Source organism: Sapajus apella, unplaced genomic scaffold (genome assembly GCF_009761245.1).
Source record: "Sapajus apella isolate SASKATOON/1434 unplaced genomic scaffold, GSC_monkey_1.0 scaffold166, whole genome shotgun sequence".
In the NCBI taxonomy this organism is placed as follows: Eukaryota; Metazoa; Chordata; class Mammalia; order Primates; family Cebidae; genus Sapajus; species Sapajus apella.
In genome coordinates, this window is record NW_022437106.1 from 1,780,888 (window position 1) to 1,801,054 (window position 20,167).

The 20,167-nt window shown below is 46.6% G+C and overlaps 1 protein-coding gene across 1 annotated transcript in view; it reads left to right on the forward strand.

Annotated features, from left to right (window-relative positions):
• RBX1 (ring-box 1) overlaps window positions 1-6,449 on the forward strand; it is an 18,525-nt gene extending 12,076 nt beyond the window's left edge. Inside the window, exons 4-5 of the mRNA XM_032267223.1 lie at window positions 2,079-2,164; window positions 6,263-6,449. Of these exons, the coding sequence (XP_032123114.1) occupies window positions 2,079-2,164; window positions 6,263-6,275 (99 nt within the window). The 3' untranslated portion in view covers window positions 6,276-6,449. The remainder of the gene's footprint in view (window positions 1-2,078; window positions 2,165-6,262) is intronic.
• Window positions 6,450-20,167: the final 13,718 nt, after the last annotated feature.

The following is a 20,167-nucleotide window of genomic DNA, read 5'->3' on the forward strand; positions in this document are numbered from 1 at the left end:
CGGTGGCTCACACCTGTAATCCCAGCACTTTGGGAGGCCGAGGTGGGAGGATCACAAGGTCAGGAGTTCAAGACCAGCCTGGCCAACACAGTGAAACCCCGTCTCTACTAAAAATAAAAATAAGTAAAAACAAAAAAGAAAAAAAAAAAAGCATATTGGGCTCTTTGCCCTCTCTAGCTTACAGACATATACTAAGAACCATGTTTATGTGGAAGGAAAAGAGAGTAAACTTCCCCTTCAATTTGGCTAAGGAGAGATTTGCTCAGAGAGCCTGCCATAAAGGAGAGCCTGCATGGTGTGGCAGAAGCCTCTGGATTAGTCCTGGGTTCGAGTTCTCGGTCTTCTACGAACCAGCTCTGTGAATTAAGCAAGTCACTTGTCTGGGTTTCAGTTTCCTGTCTGTAAAATGGAGATAAAAATATCTGTCATGCTTGCCTGCCAGGGTTGATGTGAGGGCTCAAATGAGGTAATGTATGTCAACATCTTCTGTAAATTTATCTTCTGAAAATTGTACTTTGACTGCTAAATATATCCCTTAATAGGTCTTAGTAAATGTTCAGGGATGCTGTCACCTCCCTGCACCTCATTTACAGCCCCCTTGTCCCCAGCACTTGGTGTTCTTTCACTTAGTCGAGCCAAACCAGTACCCTGTACTGCTGCAGCAAAGTGCTTAGTGGATGAGGTGGGAGACGGAGAAGCTGTCCAATAGCCTTAGGCGAGCCCGACCCCAACACCTGGTGGTTAAGAAAAATGTCTCCGCTTTCTGCCTTTTGGAAATTCTGCTTTTTCTCTTCTTCACAGTGAGTTATATGGCAGTCAACAGAAAAGGGATCTTCCAAAAGGCCATCACTCTGGGAGAATATTTGTCCTGTTGGGTACCCCTAGTGTACTTGCTGTGGATTCCACTCTTAATTACTGAGTTATATTTTTTGTCTTTGTTAAAAGACATTTCACAAGATAATCCATATTATATAATCCCTTAAGTTCTTACATACTTTGGGAGACGTACTGACCAGATTTCAGTTGTTATTAAATGAAGCCTGCAAAGCTTTTGTCATTTGGTTAGGGTCTGAGTTCTCCCTGTGCTACACCACAGCCCACCAATCACAGACGAAATGGAGGAAGCACTTGCTGCGTCTGTCTTCATACACACATGAGCAGAGGGAGGAGGAGAAGTGCTCATTGCAGAGGCGTTGTGATTAGCATCTGCATGTCATGTCATTAGCCCACACCAAAACACTGCACACAGATTGTCCTTTTCCCAAATCTAAACAGACTTCTAGCTCTCTGTCAGTTACCGGTGTTCTTGGTACTCTTGTCCTTTTCCTTCCTGCCTTGATTATGAAATAAGCCTTTTGATGCCCTTTAGGCTTGCTTGTGTGCTGTTTGTCCCTCATAAGAATACTTCCTTTTACCCCAATTTTCTCCTATCTCATTTCCTAAGACAAAGTCCCTTACCCATTAAACGCATGTAAAGTACTGAGCTCTTGTAATATCAGTATGTCTCTGAATAAATCTGGAAGTAAAGTTCCTTTGACCAGAGCTGAGCTGGGTGTGGGGAGCTTCGGGAGGCGCCCTCCTCAGTTCTAGGTGGGCGGCAGTGGCCATGCACTTCCCTACCAAGGGCTGGGGAGAAGGCTCTGCTCCTACGGGTTGCATTCTCCAGGGGCAGGAGAGTGGGAATGAAGCTTGAGGCCAGGAATGGGGATCTTTGAACTCTGCATGTGATCAGGGGCCTCCTTTCCCACGGAAAGTGGAAGTTTCCCTTTACAGGCTGAATGGGACCCAGGAGCTACCTTCTATGTTCTCTTAGAGAAGAGAAGGCGACTCAGTGCTAGCACATACTCCTGTGCTTCCTAAACAATTTCCTTTAGTAGTAATGACATTTTTAACAAATGCTTTGTTGGAAATACCCTCGCACCTAACCAAGATATAATCAGTTGTTGAACTTTGGCTTCTCCTTGTTATCTCCTTTTCTAGCCCGCTGTATGTCACCTATGCCACTGCCCTGTGGGACCTATTGTCGGTCGAAGGCTGAGCCTGCAGTCGTTTTTAATAAAATATATCTTTTCTTTCAGCATGCTTTTCACTTCCACTGCATCTCTCGCTGGCTCAAAACACGACAGGTGTGTCCATTGGACAACAGAGAGTGGGAATTCCAAAAGTAGGTATCTTTGTTGTTATGATAGGGCTTTTTAACTTTCCTCAGGCTGAAAGGAGCATGGTCTAATGGGATGGAGACATGATACATGCCTTACTTTTTTAAACTACCTTTTGGTTACTTAAGCTAGGACTTATCTATATGGAAAATGCACAAAGGATTAGCCAACATTAGACATTTGCAGCCTAGGATTTCCCAACCTGTTTTTTGTTTTTTTTTTTTTTTGTTTTTTTTTTTTTTTTTTGAGATGGAATCTCGCTCTGTTGCCCAGGCTGGAGTGCAGTGGTGCTATCTTGGCTCACTGCAGTCTCTACCTCCCAGGTTCAAGTGATCCTCCCCCCTCAGCCTGTCAAATAGCTGGGATTATAAGTGTGAGCCACCATGCCCAGGTAATTTTTGTATTTTTAGTAGAGACAGGGTTTCACCATGTGGGCCAGGCTGGTCTTGAACTCCTGACCTCAAGTGATCCACCTGCCTGGATCTCCCAAAGTGCTGGGATTACAGGTATGAGCCGCCATGCCCCGCAAGTTTCACAGCCTCCTAGGGTCTGTGAAAGTAGAAAATGTAATAATCTACAAACTCTTAAATATTTCCAAAATTACATCCCATGCTAATGAGGTTCCATGGACTACCTAATGTCAGGTAGCTTTGGGCTAGACTTGCATCCACGTATCATATTTCAGTGGTTTATCTCACACTGATTAATTCTGATATAGCATTTATGGCTATCCTGATTAGATTTTATTACATAAATACAACATGACCTGGTAAATTTTTAAAAATTTAAATGGTTGAAAGGTTATACCACAATTCATGAATTTCCCACTGTGGACCCCTGCTCCTGCTTGCTGGAGGTAGCCATCAGTGACAGGACAGCTTCTTAGTAGATTTTCTGACTATCTCTTTTATGTACTGGCATTTATATGGTTATGTATAGGTATTTTTTGTTGTTGTTGACATAAATGTGAGTATACTATACAGTAATTCACCTTGTTTTTTTTTTTTTTTTTTTCATTTTGTACATTTTGGAGATTTTCCATTTCTACAAATAACAAACTAACTCATTTCTAACAGTTACAGAGCATTTCTTTATGTAAATATACTTTTTTTTTTTTTTTAAGTGACAAGGTTTCACTATGTTGGCCAGAATAGTCTCGAGCTCCTGACCTTGTGATCCGCCCACTTCGGCCTTCCAAAGTGCTGGGATTACAGCAGTGAGCCACCATGCCTGGCCGTTTGTTTGTTTTTTAACATATTTTTTTTAGAAAGATGGGATTTCACCATGTTGATCAGGCTGGCCTTGAACTCCCGACCTCAGGTGATCAGCCCACCTTGGCCTCCAAAGTGCTTGGATTACAGGCGTGAGCCACCACGCCCAGCCTATATTTTTTATTTTTAAAAGTCAGTCCCAGGCTGGATGTGGTGGCTCACGCCTGTAATCCCAGTACTTTAGGAGGCTGAGGCAGGCAGATCACATGAGATCGGGGATTCCACACCAGCCTGGCAAACATGGTGAAACTCTGTCTCTACTAAAAATACAAAAATTAGCCAGGCATGGTGGCTGGCGCATATAATCCCAGCTACTCAGGAGGCCCAGGCAGAAGAATCTTCTGAACCCCGGGGGTGGCGGTTGCAGTGAGCCAAAATCACCCCACTTCACTCCAGCCTGGGTAACAAAGCGAAACTCCGTCTCAAAAAAAAAAGAGTGTATATTTTTATTTTTGATAAATAGTGTTTCCATTCCTAAGAATATACAGTAATTTACACTCCCTCCAAATAGTGAACAGAACTCCACTTTCTTACTAGTGCTCTCTTATAAAATTTTTCCATCTTAGCCACTCTGATAGGTGACAATCAGTATTTGATTTTCATTTTTGAATTTTGAGTAAGTTTGGGCAAATTTTCATGTTTTTATATCTCTTAGGTTTCCCTGTGAACTGCCTATGTGTGTGTGTCTTCCTGCACATTTTTTCTTTTGAATTATTGGTCATTTTCTTTACTGAATTTTTTTATGGGAAAGGAGTTTTTTGACTTAAATATAAGTCTTTACTAAGCTATTCTTAGGTTTAAAAAACAACAGCAACAAAAAAGGATTCTTTTGTTTGTGAAGTGCTTAGAAATCCATTATTGGTGCAGTGATTTTGCCTTTAAATTCAATAATTTATTTTGGTAAAATATTTGGAAGTCTTATCAATGCATATTCAGTTTTTAAGAAACCTGCCAAATACTGAGTATCTGCGTGGTACTATTGGGCTCCCTTCAGCAAAATGTATGCTAAGTACTGTGTAAGGTATAAAAATGTTTGAGATGGTCCTTGGAGCTTGCATTCTACGGGGAACCATGATAGGAATACATGTCAAGGCAGAGCACTTTTCTAAGTTTTCAGGGGGCCTTTGTAATTGGCTCTGCCCTGGAGCAGGCTCAAGGTTCCATTTTGGACCAAAACTGTCTCGTTTTGCCCGTACATGTGCCCAGGGCTAAATCTAAGAATTGGGGTGCGGTTATGAAGAATTCTTTATTTGGGGCCTTGACTCTGCCACTCTTCCTAACTGGTGGCTTTCCTAGGTGGTGGTTATCAGTGCATTGGAAAAAGGAATTCTTCAGCATTCTTTAATCTGATAGGATTGTTCTGCAGCCCATCTCACATGCTAGAGCCTAACCTATGTGGAATTTGGCACAATAACTTTTTTTTTAGACAATATTCAAGTAGATTTCTTGAGAAGCTGTGATCCAGAGTTCCAGTGCCCTAGTTTCTATCCATATGACAAATTATTGTAATCAGGCTAACTGCCTAAAATGATCCAGGACAAAAGATAATAATGAGGGATCTTGTGTTCAGGAAATCTGTTTATATATGGAAGAAATTCCTTGATGTTATTTTTTTAATTTATTTTTTTTGAGACGTGTTCTCACTCTTGTCGCCCAGGCTAGTGTGCAGTGGTGCGATCTTGGTTCACTGTAACCTTTAACTCTCCAGTTAAAGCAATTCTCCTGGCTCAGCCTCCTGAGTAGCTGGGATTACCTGTCACTACCACGCCCAGCTAATTTTTGTATTGTTAGTAGAGTCGGGGTTTCACCATGTTGGCCAGGCTGGTCTTGAACCCCTGACCTCAGGTGATCTGCCCACCTCAGCCTCTCAAAGTGCTGGGATTACAGGGGTGAGTCACCATGCTTGGCCCCTTATTTATTTGTATCATCTTAGAGCCAAATTTGGGTTTCTGGGGAAACAAACCCCCCTGAAATCCACGCCTAGCTTCTCTTCTCTTTGTATGGAGCTGAATGTAATGAGAGTGTACATTCTCTGAATGTAATTGGAGCTGATGATAGATTTTGAAATTTAAGGCCGATCAATTGTGATTCTCATGATTTGGTTTACCCTAAACATGCCTGAGTCCTGGACTTGAGGTGAAAATAAGGCCGCCTTGATCGGGGAGCCCAAAAGTTTAAACTGTCTGAGCTTGGAGTGAGCAGGTGGAGCTCCCTTTCACAACCACCGATGACCTCCCGCACTCGACTCCCTGATGCCACCAGGCAGCTGCTGGCACCCATTAGGTGGTTATGGTTGAGTCACAGGGAGGGCCTATCACTAAGGGGGGTAGTAGGCAAGCAGTTCTGAAAGATGGGGAGGGAAAAGGGAATTACAGTGACAGCCAAGCTAGTGTCACTGTCGTCACCCAGTCTTGGAGCGCACTGTGGTCACTTAGGTTCTAACTAAAGTTGTTCATATTTTTTTTTTTTGAGACGGAGTTTCGCTCTTGTTACCCAGGCTGGAGTGCAATGGCGCGATCTCGGCTCACCGCAACCTCCGCCTCCTGGGTTCAGGCAATTCTCCTGCCTCAGCCTCCTGAGTAGCTGGGATTACAGGCACGTGCCACCATGCCCAGCTAATTTTTTGTATTTTTAGTAGAGACGGGGTTTCACCATGTTGACCAGGATGGTCTTGATCTCTTGACCTTGTGATCTGCCCGCCTCGGCCTCCCAAAGTGCTGGGATTACAGGCTTGAGCCACCGCGCCCGGCAAGTTGTTCATATGTTTAACCAGGTTTTATGTCTTAAACAGGAAATTACCATGGGATTAAAGTAATTTACTTTTTCTTTCAGGTATGGGCACTAGGAAAAGACTTCTTCCATCAAGCTTAATGGTTTTGTTATTCATTCAATGACTTTCCCTGCTGTTACCTAATTATAAATTAGATGGAACTGTGTTTTTCTGCTTTGTTTTTTCAGTTTGCTGTTTCTGTAACCATATTGTATTATGTGTCAAATAAAGTCCAGTTGGATTGCAGAATGGATGCTCTCTCTTGTGTATATGAACAAAGCGAACATAAATGCAGAGCCTCCTCTTCCAAGGCGGAAAACTCAGCTTTCCAAAGTGAAATGTTTGTTCATCAGGGCCAGAGCAGGTTTGTCCTGGAGCGCATTACTTAGTCATGAGGAATCCAACAGCTCTAGGCAGAGTGTGGTTCGCTGGTGCCCAAAACAGCAGTCAGCCCTGCTTTCTCCTCCTGTGTGATAGCGTCGGGCAGCTGAATGAGAGGAGAACGTGGGATTCAGTCGTCAAAGCCGGTTCTGAGTCCTGGTTCTGCAACCTGGTTGCTGATGGTAGTCTTGGGAAAGTTGCCTCCCTCCTCTGAGCTTTCCTCCTCTGTACTGTGTGCCTCTCAGGACTGAGTGGCATCGCGTGGGCACAGAGAGAGGCCTTGTAAAATGTAAAACCACTATACAAGTGTGAACTTCGGTTGTGTATGACAGTAGTCCCCAATCTTTTTGTCACCAGGGATTGGTTTCATGGAAGACAATTTTTCCATGGACCAAGGCGCAGGCGTGCTTGGGGATGGCTTTGGAACTGTTCCACCTGAGATCATCGTACATTAGATGGACCTGTAATCTAGATCCCTGACATGCACAGTTCGTCATAGGGTTCAAGCTCCAATGAGAATCTAATGCTGCCGCTGATGTGACAGGCACAGCCCAGGTGATAATGCTCGCTCACCACCCTGCTTACCTCCTGCTGCACAGCTGGATTCCTAGCAGGCCATGGACTGGGATCCACTCTGCAGCTGAAGGGTTAGGGACCCCTGGTGTATGACATTTTGCTATCTCTTCTTAGCTTAGAAAAAGATAGATATAATATTGGCTGGCAAAAGGACAATTTATGAACTCAAGTTCCAAAATTGATGATGTCATGCAGCCAGGTGTGGTGGCTCACACCTGCAATCCCAGCACTTCGGGAGGCTGAGGCAGGCAGATCACAAGGTCGGGAGTTAGAGACCAGCTTGGCCAATATGGTGAAACCCCATCTCTACTAAAAAATACAGAAATTAGCTGGGTGTGGTGGCAGGTGCCTGTAGTCCTTGCTACCGGGGAGTCTGAGGCAGGAGAATCGCTTGAACCCAGGAGGCGGGGGTTGTAGTGAGCCGAGATCGTGCTACTGCACTCCAGCCTGGGTGAAAAAGCGAAACTCTGTCTTAAAAAAAAAAAACAAAACTGATGTCACAGTAGCTTATGCCTATAATCTAGTCCTTTGAGAGGCCAAGGTGGGAGGATGGCTTGAGTTTAGAAGTTAAGAGACCAGCCTGGGCAATATGGTGAAATCCTGTCTCTACAAAAAATATAGCCAAGTGTGATGGTGTGCAGCTGCTTGGGAGCCTGAAGCAGGAGGATTGCTTGAGCCTAGGAAGTCGAGGCTGCAGTTAGCCAGCCGGAGTTGTGCCACTGCACTCTAGCCTGGGTGACTAAAACCCTGTCTCAAAAAAATAAAACAAAACTGATGTCACTTAAAATTGAATTAACAAAAGAGTTCAGGTTTCCCTCACCCTTACCACCCTTCATAGTTTGTTTAAAATATCTTGGGTGGGGGATGGAATGAATTGTCAGTTCTAATACTAATTCAATAGCTAATAATAAAGACTTTTCAACTGAGAAGTAATATAGTTTGTTGCAGTGGATCTCAAAGTATCATCTGAGGATTCCTGACAAGGGGGTACCTGAAACCCTTTTAGGGGGTTCATGAAGTTCTTCCAACTGCAAGTCTATGTCAAAGCAGTTTTTCTTTATATTCAACCAAAGCACTGTGTCTAATGAGGAAACCAGCTTATAAATCCAACTGTCTTCTATTAAATCAGATGTCAAAGAGATTAGCAAAAATACAAAATAATGCTAGCCTCACGTTTTTTTTGTTTTGAAAAAATAAAAATATATTCATAAGCGATGGGCTTTTTATTCTTTTCTAGTCATTTTTTAAATTTCTGGGGTTTTTCTTTGTGGGGCAGGGGGATTTGAGACATGATCTTGCTCTGTGCCCAAGGCTGGAGTGCAGTGGCTAAGTCACAGCTCACTGCAGCCCCCACCTGCTGGGTTCTAGTAATCCTCCCACCTCGGCCTCCTAAGTAGCTGGGACTACAGGCTTGCACGACCACACCCAGCTAGTTTTTTTTTTTTAAACAGAGTCTTGCTCTGTCACTCAGGCTGGAGTGCAGTGCCACCGTCTTAGCTCACTGCACCTCTGCCTTCCTGGTTCAAGCAATTCTCCTGCCTCAGCCTCCAGAGGAGCTGGGATTACAGGCGACTGCTACCACAGCCGGCTAACTTTTGTATTTTTGTAGACACAAGTTTCACCATGTTGACCAGGCTAGTCTTACACTCGACCTCAATCTGCCCACCTTGGCCTCCTAAAGTGCTGGGATTACAGGTGTGAGCCACCTCGCCTGGCCGGATGACATCTATTTTTAACTTGAGTTTATAAACTTTTTGTAGAGAGAATCTTGGCCGAGCATGGTAGCTCACACCTGTAATCCCAGCACTTTGGGAGGCCAAGGCGGGCAGATTACTTGAGTCCAGGAGTTCAAGGCCAGCCTGGGCAACATGGTGAAACCTTGTTTCCAAAAAATACAAAAATTAGCTGTGCATGGTGGCACGTACCTGTAGTCGCAGCTGCTTGGGAGGCTGAGGCAGGAGGATTGCTTGAGCTCAGAAGATGGAGGTGAGAAGATGGAGCTCAGAAGTGAGCCAAGATCGTCACACTACACTCCAGCCTGGGCAACAGAGGGAGACCCTGTCTCAAAGAGAGTCTCACTATGTTGCCCAGGCTAATTTCTTAGTTCTGGTTTCCATTATGGTCAATATTTATAGACAAAAACCACATAAAACTCTTTGGAGTCCTCAGTTTTTACTATCATAGAAGGTTCCTGAGACTAAAATGTTTGAAAACTTTTATTTAGCTTAGTCATTAAGAACTTCAAAGTCTGGCCAGGCATGGTGGCTCACACCTGTAATCCCAGCACTTTGTGAGGCTGAGGCAGGCAGATCAACTGAGGTTGGGAGTTCAAGACCAGCCTGACCAACATGGAGAAACCCCCATCTCTACTAAAAATACAAAATCAGCTGGGCGTGGTGACGCCTGTAATCCCAGCTACTTGGGAGGCTGAGGCAAAAGAATCTCTTGAACCCGGAAGGTGGAGATTGTGGTGAGCTGAGATCGCACCATTACACTCCAGCCTGGGCAACAAGAGGGAAACTTTGTCTCAAAAAAACAAAAACCAAAATAAAACAAGAACTTCCAAGTCTAACTTGGAACAAAACTGGCTTCCGCACTAAACTACCATAGTACCTATTATGTGCGAACTCTCAAATGGAGGCAGCTGCTACTGTTCCGATTTGTATCATTTTGGGACTATGGTCCTCAGCAGAAATTCCTTCTTTTAAACCCTTTCCAGGCAGCATTGAGACGCATAAATACTTTCATTAATGAACAACACATTTCTTTTTGCACAGATGACACATTACATATTTCCAGAATTCTGCTTGGGTTTTGATCAGGATTCTTGGTGTAAAGTACAGAAAACCAGCTTCTGCTTGAGCAAAAAGGAAATTTCTTGGATGTCTACAGAGATCTGCAATGGAAAAGAACAAAGGGCTAGAAGCACAGCTGGACCTAAGAATGAATAGAACCAGGGAATCCATGCTGCTGGGATTCTCACTGCTTTTCTTTCACAGAGACCAGCCTCAGACATGACAGGAAAACTCTGGATGCTAACGACTCTGCCACCTTTCCCGCAGCTTCTGCCACAGGCAAGGGACTGACTCCAAGTTCTTTATGAAAAAAAAAAAAAAAAAAATTGGCCGGGTGCAGTTGCTCATGCTTGTAATCCCAGCACTTTAGGAGACTGAGGCAGATGGATCACGAGGTCAGGAGTTCGAGACCAGCCTGGCCAACACAGTGAAACCCTGTCTCTACTAAAAATACAAAAATTAGCCAGGCATGGTAGTGGGCGCCTGAAATCCCAGCTATTCGGGAGGCTAAGGCAGAAGAATTGCTTGAACCCAGGAGGCGGAGGTTGCAGTGAGCTGAGATCGTGCCACTGCTCTCCAGCCTGGGCGACAGAGCTAGACTCCACCTCAAAAAAAAAAAAAAAAAAAAAAAAAAATTAGGCCAGGCATGGTGGCTCACGCATGTAATCCAAACACTTTGGAGGCCAAGGCGGGCAGATCACCTGAGGTCGGGAGTAAAAGACCAGCCTGACCGATATGGTGAAACCCTGGCTTTAAAAAGAAAAAAAAAAAAATTAGCTGGGCGCAGTGGCTCATAACTGTAATCCCAGCACTTTGGGAGGCCAAGGCAGGCGGATCACAAGGTCAGGAGTTCGAGACCAGCCTGGCCAACATAGAGAAACCGTGTTTCTACTAAAAATACAAAAATATTAGCAAGGTGTGGTCGTGTGTGCCTGTAATCCCAGAGGAGGCTGAGGCAGGAGGATGACTTGAACCTGGGAGGCAGGGGTTGCAGTGAGCCAAGATCGCGCCACTGCACTCCAGTCTGGGCAACAGAAGGAAACTCCATCTCAAAAAAAATGTGTGGGTGCACAATAGGTTTACATATTTATGGGGTACACGAGAAACTTTGATACAAGAATACAATGCGTAATAATCACAGCATGGGAAACGGGGTGCCCATTACCTCAAGCATTTATCCTTTCTGTTACAAATAGTCCTATTATACTCTTTTGGTTATTTTTAGATGTACAATAAAATTGTTATTGACTATAGTCACCCTGTTGCACTATCAAATACTAGACTTCATTCATTCTTTCTAACTAATTTTTTGGTGCCCATTAACCATCCCCTCTTCCTGCTTTCCATCACCCGCTACCCTTCCCCACCTCTGGTAACCATCATTCTACTCTGTCTCCATGAGTTCAATTGTTTTAATTTTTAGCTCCCACAATAAATGAGAATACATGAGGTTTATCTTTCTGTGCTGGGGGTCTGGTCCTCCTTAGGCTCCTCTAAATAAAGACTGGGTGGCCGGGCATGCTGGCTCATGCCTGTAATCCCAGCATTTTGGAAGGCCAAGGTGGGCGGATCACCTGAGGTTAGGAGTTCGAGACCATCCTGGCCAACATGGTGAAACCCTATCTCTACTAAAAATACAAAAGCATTAGCTGGACATAGTGGCACACGCCTGTAGTCCTAGCTACTTGGGAGGCTGAGGCAGGAGAATCACTTGAACCCTGGAGGTGGAGGTTGCAGTGAACCAAGATCATGCCATTACACACCAGCCTGGGCGACAAGAGCGAAACTCCATCTCAAAAAAAAAAAACAAAAAAAAGTGTCATAGACCCAGCTCTATGCTTTCTGAAGATTCCTTCCCCTCAACAAGCTCACATTCCCTGAGTCCTCTAAGACATAGAATAGTAATTTTTTTTTTTTTTTGAGACAGAATCTTACTCTGTCACCCAGGCTGTAGGACAGTGGCAAGATCTCAGCCCACTGCAACCTCTGCCTCCCAGGTTCAAGCAATTCTCATGCCTCAGCCTCCCAAGTAGCTGGGATTACAGGCACGCGCCACCACACCCAGCTAATTTTTGCATTCTTTAGTAGTAATGGCGTTTCACCATGTTGCTTAGGTTGGTCTTGACCTTCTGGCCTCAAGTGATCTGCCTGCCTCAGTCAGAATAGTAAATTTTATTAATAGTAAATTTTATATATTTTACCATCTTTTTTTTTTTGAGTCAGGGTCTTGTTCTGTTGTCCAGGCTGGAGTGCAGTGGTATGGTCATAGCCACCATGCCTGGCAAATTTTGTTGTTGTTGTTGTTGTTCTTTGAAATGGAGACTCGCTCTGTCATCAGGCTGGAGTTCAGTGGCCCGATCTCAGCTCACTGCAACCTCTGCCTCCCCAGTTCAAGCAATTCTCCTGCCTCAGCCCCCTGAGTAGTCGGGACTGTAGGCATGCACCACCACGCCCGGCTAATTTTTCTATTTTTAGTGGAGATGAGGTTTCACCACGTTGGCCAGGCTGGTCTCAATCTTTTGACCTCATGATCTGCCTGCCTTGGCCTCCCAAACTGCTTGGGATTACAAGTGTGAGCCACCACCCCTAGCCACCTGGCACATTTTTTCAATCTTTTGTAGAGGTGGAGTCTCACTATGTTGCCCAGTCTGGTCTCCAACTCTTGGCCTCAGCAAGGAGGCCTCCTTGGCCTCCCAAAGTGCTGGGATTACAGGTGTGCCTGGCCAGACCTTGGCTTTTGAACAAAGTCAAGCACTGGGCTCCTCGTCACCACCCCCATCACATCTCATCCCAGAGACGCCTGAAACCATTTTGTTCCCTGTGTCAAACTGTCCACTCTGTGCAGTATCCACACACTTTGCTTTGCAATAAGAATGGAGAATCTGGCCGGGCACGGTGGCTCACAGGCGGAACATGAGATCAGGAGTTTGAGACCATCTTGGCCAACATAGTGAAACCCTGTTTCTACTAAAAGAAACAATACAAAATATTAGCTGGGCATGGTGGCAGTTGCCTGTAATCCCAGCTACCTGGAAGGTTGAGGCAGGAGAATCGCTTGAATCCAGAGGCAGAGGTTGCAGTGAGCCGAGATCGTGCCACTGCACTCTGGCCTGCACAACAGCGCAAGACTGCTTCTCAAAAAAAAAAAAAAAAAAAAAAAAAATGAAGAATCTATAAGGCTCTTTAGCTGTCCTCTCTCCTCTCCTTTTCCCAGTGTCCAAGCGTCCTCCTTGCTGTCATTGCATCCTGCCGTCCTCTTGGGCTCCAGCATTACCTGTGTATTTTCTTTTTTTTTTTTTCTTTTTAAAAAAATATTTTAATATAAAGATGGGGTTTCACCATATTGGTCAGGCTGATCTTGAACTCCCGACCTCAGGTGATCTGCCTGCCTTGTCCTCCAAAGTGCTGGGATTACAGGCATGAGTCACCACACCCAGTCTACCTGTGTATTTTCACACCCCAACTCAGATTTCTCCCTAAAGCCTCCTTGATTCCCAAGTCTCCTTCCACAAAAAGGGGTCAGACTAGAGTAGGCTGATATCCTAGATCCTGGCCGGGCGCAGTGGCTCAGGCCTGTAATCCCAGCACTTCAGGAGGCCGAGGCGGGTGGATCACGAGGTCAGAAGTTCAAGACCAGCCTGGCTAAGATGGTGAAACCCCATCTCTACTAAAAATACAAAAAAATTCGCCAGGCGCAGTGGCAGGATGCCTGTAATCCCAGCTACTCGGGAGACTGAGGCAGGAGAATCACTTGAACCTAAGAGGCTGAGGTTGTGGTGAGCCGAACCGAGATCACACCATTGCACGCCAGCCTGGGCACAGAGTAAGACTCCATCTCAAAAAAATTAAAAAATTTTTAAAAAGTAAAAAGAAGTAATCACTTACGTGACTTGTGTTTTAGCTAGTGCTGAGTGCCATGTAGATAGTGAAATGGGTTGAGGCGTCATAGTGAAACTGGATGACCATTTCTTTTTTTTTTTTTTTTTTTTTAATAAAATAGATCATAATAGAACAGGATGGATGGCCATTTCTAACAGTCACAGGGAAGTCCTCTTTGGGGACATGACAGGCAAGTTCTGAGACTTGATGAAGCCAGTCATCAGAGATATGGGGGGAGTCTCAGACCAAGTCCCTGAGGCAGATGATGACTTGCCCTAGCGTGGTTGGAGCTCTGTGAACTCAGTAGGGAGCATCATTTTCACAGAGGAAGGCTGAGGCCAGCTCACCTGGGGATGTGTTGGCCTGGGGAAGAAGTTTCTGCTGTTGTTGTTGTTGCTGTTTTTGAGGCAGGGTCTGACTCTGTCATCCAGGAGGCAGTGTAATCTCGGCTCACTGCAACCTCGGCCTCCCAGGTTCAAGCAATTCTCCTGCCTCAGCCTCCCTAGTAGCTGGGATTACAGGTGCGTGCAATCATGCCCGGTTAATTTTTGTATTTTTAGTAGAGACGGGGTTTCGCTATGTTGGCCAGGCTGGTCTTGAACTCCTGACCTCAGGTGATCCACCTGCCTCAGGCTCCCAAAGTGCATGAGCCACCGTGCCTGGCCTATTCATTGACTTTCAATGATGTGCCAGCCACAGGTGGGAACTGCATCATCTACTTATTCATCACAAAAATACAGCCTGTGGGCTGGGCGCGGTGGCTTACACCTGTAATCCCAGCACTTTGGGAGGCCAAGGCAGTTGGATCACTGGAGATCAGGAGTTCGAGACCAGCCTGGCTAAATGGTGAAACCCCGTCTCTACTAAAAACACTAAAATTAGCCGGGTGTGGTGTTGCTTGCCTGTAATCCCAGCTATTCAGGAGGCTGAGCCAGGAGAATCACTTGAACCCGGGAGCTGGATGTTGCAGTGAGCTGAGATGGCACCACTACACCCCAGCCTGGCGACAGAGCAAGACTCCATCTCAAACAACAAAAATAGAGCCTGTGAAATTAGTGCTGTTATTGCCCCGATGCTGCACATCAGGAAACTGATACCCAGAGAGCTGAGTGACTCCTGTAAGCTCCCATCGCAGGAAATGGCAGAGGCCGAATTTGAATCAAGGTCTGCCTGACTCCAAGGCTGGTGTGCCCATCCTTGGCCCACAGTTGATACCAAGCCCTATCCCCTTACCCACCCAGAGGATATGCTTCCTCACTCTTGACCTTTGGTGATGATGATTTTACCTCACCTTACCCTTTGCAGAGGGTGGTCCACCCTGCAGTATCGTTATCCATGATTCAGAGTAGACAAGCTTTTTATTTTATTTATTTATTTATTTATTTGAGACAGAGTCTCACTCTGTTTCCCAGGCTGGAGTGCAGTGGCGAGACCTTGGCCCACTGCAAACTCTGCCTCCTGGGTTCAAGCAATTCTCCCTGCTTCAGCCTTCTGAGTAGCTGAGATTACAGGTGCCTGCCACCACACCCAGCTAAGTTTTATTTTTATTTTTTTGAGATGGAGTTTTGCTCTTGTTGCCGAGGCTAGAGTGCAATGGTGGGATCTTGGCTCACTGCAACCTCCACCTCCTGGGTTCAAGTGATTCTCCTGTCTCAGTCTCCCTAGTAGCTGAGATTATACGCGGATGCCACAATGCCCGGCTAATTTTTGTATTTTTAGTAGAGTTCGGGTTTCACCACGTTGGTCAGGCTGGTTTCGAATTCCTAACCTCAGGTGATCCACTCTCCTCAGCCTTCCAAAGTGCTGGGATTACAGGTGTGAGCCACCGAGCCCAGCCTACTTTGCGTTTTTTTTTTTTGGGGGGGGTGGTTTGAGACAGTCTCACTCTGTCACCCAGGCTAGAGTGCATTGGTGCGATCTTGGTTTACTGCAACCTCTGCCTCCCAGGTTCAAGCGATTCTCCTGCCTCAGCCTCCTGAGTAGCTGGGATTACAGGCATGTGCCACTGCACCTGGCTAATTTTTGTATTTTTAGTAGAGACGGGATTTCACCATGTTGGTCAGGCTGGTCTTGAACTCCTGACCTAGTTATCCACAGGCCTCGGCATCCCAAAATGCTGGGATTACAGGTGTGAGCCACCCCTCCGAGCCTACTTTGTTTTTTAATAGACGATCTTATCTACCTTACAAGATGTCAAGAGAATGAGAGGTGAAAGTGAATTGCCCGCCACAGAGCTGGACACATAGTAGGTGCTTCACAAAACGCAGCTCTCCTTAGGAGAAGCTGGTTAGGTGCCTTCAGGTTGAAAGGACCAGAGACATCCTTGGGTTCCCTCAGGCACACTGGTAGCACAGCTAGCGCACAGGAAATCCTCCCTGGGAGACTGGACTGTTGCTCAGGAGGCCGCAGGCCCCATCTGCTTGTCCCTGCAGGGGTATCCGCTGCTTCTCAGCACCCGCAGCAGATTCCCGTTGCTGCTTCTCTTTTCTTCTAGTGCCACTGTCTAAATTTAGATTCCCCGAAAGAAGAGCCTGAGATGAGAAGTCGGTAGCTTATTTTGGGGTTGATTCCAGGAAGCACAGCGCGCCAGAGGGAACGTGAGACGGGGAAGTTGAGGGAAGGCACCGAGCGGGTCACTCTGTGGACAACTGGGCTCAGTCCCCACCTGGGCCCTCGGAGGGGTGGTGCAGAGCACAGCACGGCACTGCAAGCCCAGGGATGGGAAGCCCGGGTACTGAGCCAGGCCCTGGAGGTTTTAAATCCCTGGCCCTTCTGGGCTCCCCTGCACAAAAGGCTGAGCAAGGGTTCGCTGCTCCAGAAAAAAAAAAAAAAAAAAAAAAAAACCTTCAGGCTAAGAAGCAGAGAGACGAGGGTACTGGAGTGAAGCTTTGTGTCTGCAGGGAACCACCGCCTACACCTTACAGGTGGACCGAGAAGGCCCAAGGGGATACACTGCTGGAGCCAACAGTGCCTGCAACCCCCACGGCCTCTCCAGCTGCCGCCTCACTCCTACTGGTACAGCTGCATATGTAAATGCTTAAAGTTTCTACTGCCTCACCGGGCACGGTGGCTCACCCCTGTAATCCCAACACTTTGGGAGGCCAAGGTGGGCAGATTACAAGTTCAGGAGATCGAGACCACCCTGGCCAACATGGTGAAACCCCATCTCTACTTAAAAAAAAAAAAAATACAAAAATTAGCTGGGCGTGGTGGCGTGCGCCTGTAGTCCCAGCTACTGGGGAGGCAGAGGCCGGAGAAATGCTTGAACCTGGGAGGCGGAGGTTGCAGTGAGCCAAGATCGCACCACTGCACTCCAGCCTGGCGCCTGGTGACAGAGCGAGACTCTGTCTCAAAAAAAAAAGCTTCTACTGCCTCGGCCAGCCTCGGTGGCTCACATGTGCAATCCCAGTACTTTGGGAGGCCCAGGCAAGTGGATCACGAGGTCAAGAGATCCAGACCAGCCTGGCCACCATGGTGAAACCCCATCTCTACTAAAAAGACAAAAATTAGCTGGGCATGGTGGTGCATGCCTGTAGTCCCAGCTACTTGGGAGGGACGCTGAGGCAGGAGAGTCGCTTGAACCCAGTAGGTGCCTGGGGGACAGAGCAAGGCTCTGTCTCAAAAAAAAAAAAAAAAAAAAACTTCTACTGCCTTGACTTCAACTTTTGGCTGTCATCTCTTTGGATCTCTGGGTTTCTGTGTCACTCTGTGGCACAAGTCTCCCTCCATATAAGCCTTGCATTTCATCTGTCCATGACAGGTGATTGGGCAGGACTAGTCCAGCTCACAGGGCACGGACCTCCAGAGATGGCTGCCCTTGTCACAGGCACCCAACCCTCTTCCAGTCCATGTTTCTGAAGTCCAAGGAATATAGTGTAACTTGTTCATAAAAACAATTTCTGGGCTGGGAGCAGTGGCTCACTCCTAAAATCCCAGCACTTTAGGGGGCCGAGATGGGTGGATCATTTGAGGTCAGGAGTTTGAGACCAGCCATTTGTCACCCACTCTGTCGCCCAGGCTGGAGTGCAATAGCGTGATCTTGGCTCACCGCAACCTCCGCCTCCTGGGTTCAAGCGATTCTCCTGCCTCGGCCTCCCTAATAGTTGGGATTACAGGCGTGCGCCACCATGCCCAGCTAATTTTAGTATTTTTAGTAGAGATGGGGTTTCACCATGTTGGCCAGGCTGGTCTCAAACTCTCGACCTTGTGATACGCCCACCTCGACCTCCCAAAGTGCTGAGATCACAGGCATGAGCTGGAGAGACTGTGCCCGGAGGCAGATCGGATCTGAGCGCAGTCTCCTGACTCTGAATCTCATGTTCTTTCCACGGAATGACTTTACCTCTTACGCAGGGAACAAACTCTCCAAGTGTTGAGTGTTAGAAAATGTTCCCATTTAGGGGGTGGTGGTGGGGGGGTGTCACCTCCTGAAAGAAAGGAATCTGCCCAGGGAACCTCAGACTTCCCAGGGCTCTGGGTTGCAGGGCAGCAGAACACCATGGTTGAGATGTGCGCTAAAGCCAGAATAAAGAACCCTAGACCTCTCCTGTCAGGTTAAACACCACCTCTTATGAAATTCTAGTGGAGGCAAGTCATAGTAGACATCAAAGTTTTCAGAAAAATTTGTGGGAGAAAAGCATTAGATTGAAGAGGATTCTATGTATTCCCTTACATATTTCTGGGAACTGGGGAAAGCTAGTGGTACCAGTCGGGTTCCTGGTGGCAAACAGGGGAGACCAACTGGCTAGCTCGTGCAGAAAGGGGACTTGTTGGGAGACCATCAGACAGCTCAGCACATGGCAGGAAGGGCTGGGCGAGGGATTACACACCTGTAGTCCCATCTCTTTGGGAGCTCAGGGGTTCGAGACTAGCCTGGGAAACCTGGTGAAACCCCATCTCTACAAAAAATAGGAAGATTAGCCAGATGTGGTGGCACATGGCCTGTAGTTTCACCATATTGGCCAGGCTGGTCTCAAACTGCTGACCTTGTAATCCGCCCGCCTTGGCTTCCCAAAGTGCTGGGAATACAGTCATGAGCCACCGTGCCTGGCCTCATTTCTGTTTTTAAACCACCTAGTGTGTGGTCCTTTGTCATACCGGCCCTAGAGAATGAACACGGCAAATTAAACCAACATTGAGATCACTTTTATTTTTCCCATCAGTTGGCAAAAAAAAGAAAAATATTATTATATCTGTGCTGGCAAAGATGTGAGAAAATTCTCACTGCAACTCTGATGGGAGTGGGATTTAGTGACAGCCCTTGGGAGGCAATTTGGCAAGACACCATCAGATAAAAATGAAAAGGCTCATGTCCTACAGCTTGGCAATCCCGGATCTTTTGTCTATCCTGGAGAAATACGTACACATGTTCACAAAAGAGTTGCATATTAGCATGTTCTTTGTGGCATTTTTGCAACAGCAGAAAACCTGACAAATCTATGACATCTGTGGATAGGAAATGGCTCGTGAGCTGGTCTGTCCCTCCCCAGGGGATTCGCTGCGAAGTTGCTGAGGCATAAGATGCAGGCATGTCACTTGCACCTTCCCCTTCCAAGGCCCAGGGAGGGGCTCTAGCAATTTCTATTTGCAACCTTGTTCCCTCCCTCCCTCCCTCCCTCTCTCTCTCTCTCTTCCTCTCTTTTTCTCTCTCTCTCTCTTTCTCTCTTTTTTTCGTTCTTTCCTTCTTGCCTTCTTTCTTGACAGACTTTCACTCTTGTTGCCCAGGTGACAGCGCAGTGGCGTAATCTCGGCTCACCTGGGTTCAGGTGATTCTCCTGCCTCAGCCTCCTCAGTACCTGGGATTACAGGGATGTGCCACCACGCCTGGCTAATTTTTGTGTGTATATATATATATATTTTTAAGTAGAGACAGGGTTTCTCCATGTTGGTCAGGCTGGTCTTGAACTCCTGACCTCAGGTGATTCGCCCACCTGTGATACAGGCTGGATCAGTCTGAGAGGCTCCTATATAGAGGAGTGGGATTAGGGGCCAGTGGTGACAGTGAGTGTCCCAGGGGCCACCTGCCCACAGGGCCATGATGAGCCTCCGGGAGTGGCGGTGTCGGCTGATGGTTCCTGTTTTTCGGTCTCAGCGACCTTTTGTCCCTCTTGGTTTGGCCTTTTTTTCTAAGTTTCTTCTCTAGCCTTCCTGCCCTTTGTTCATTTTTGTTTGTTTTTGCGATAGGCTCTTTCTCTGTCACCTAGGCTGGAGTGCAGTGGCATGATCATGGCTCACTACAACCTTGACCTCCCTGGGCTCAGGCGATCCTCCCACCTCAGCCTCCAAGTAGCTGGAACTACAGGCCATGTGTCACCACACCTGGCTAATCTTCCTATT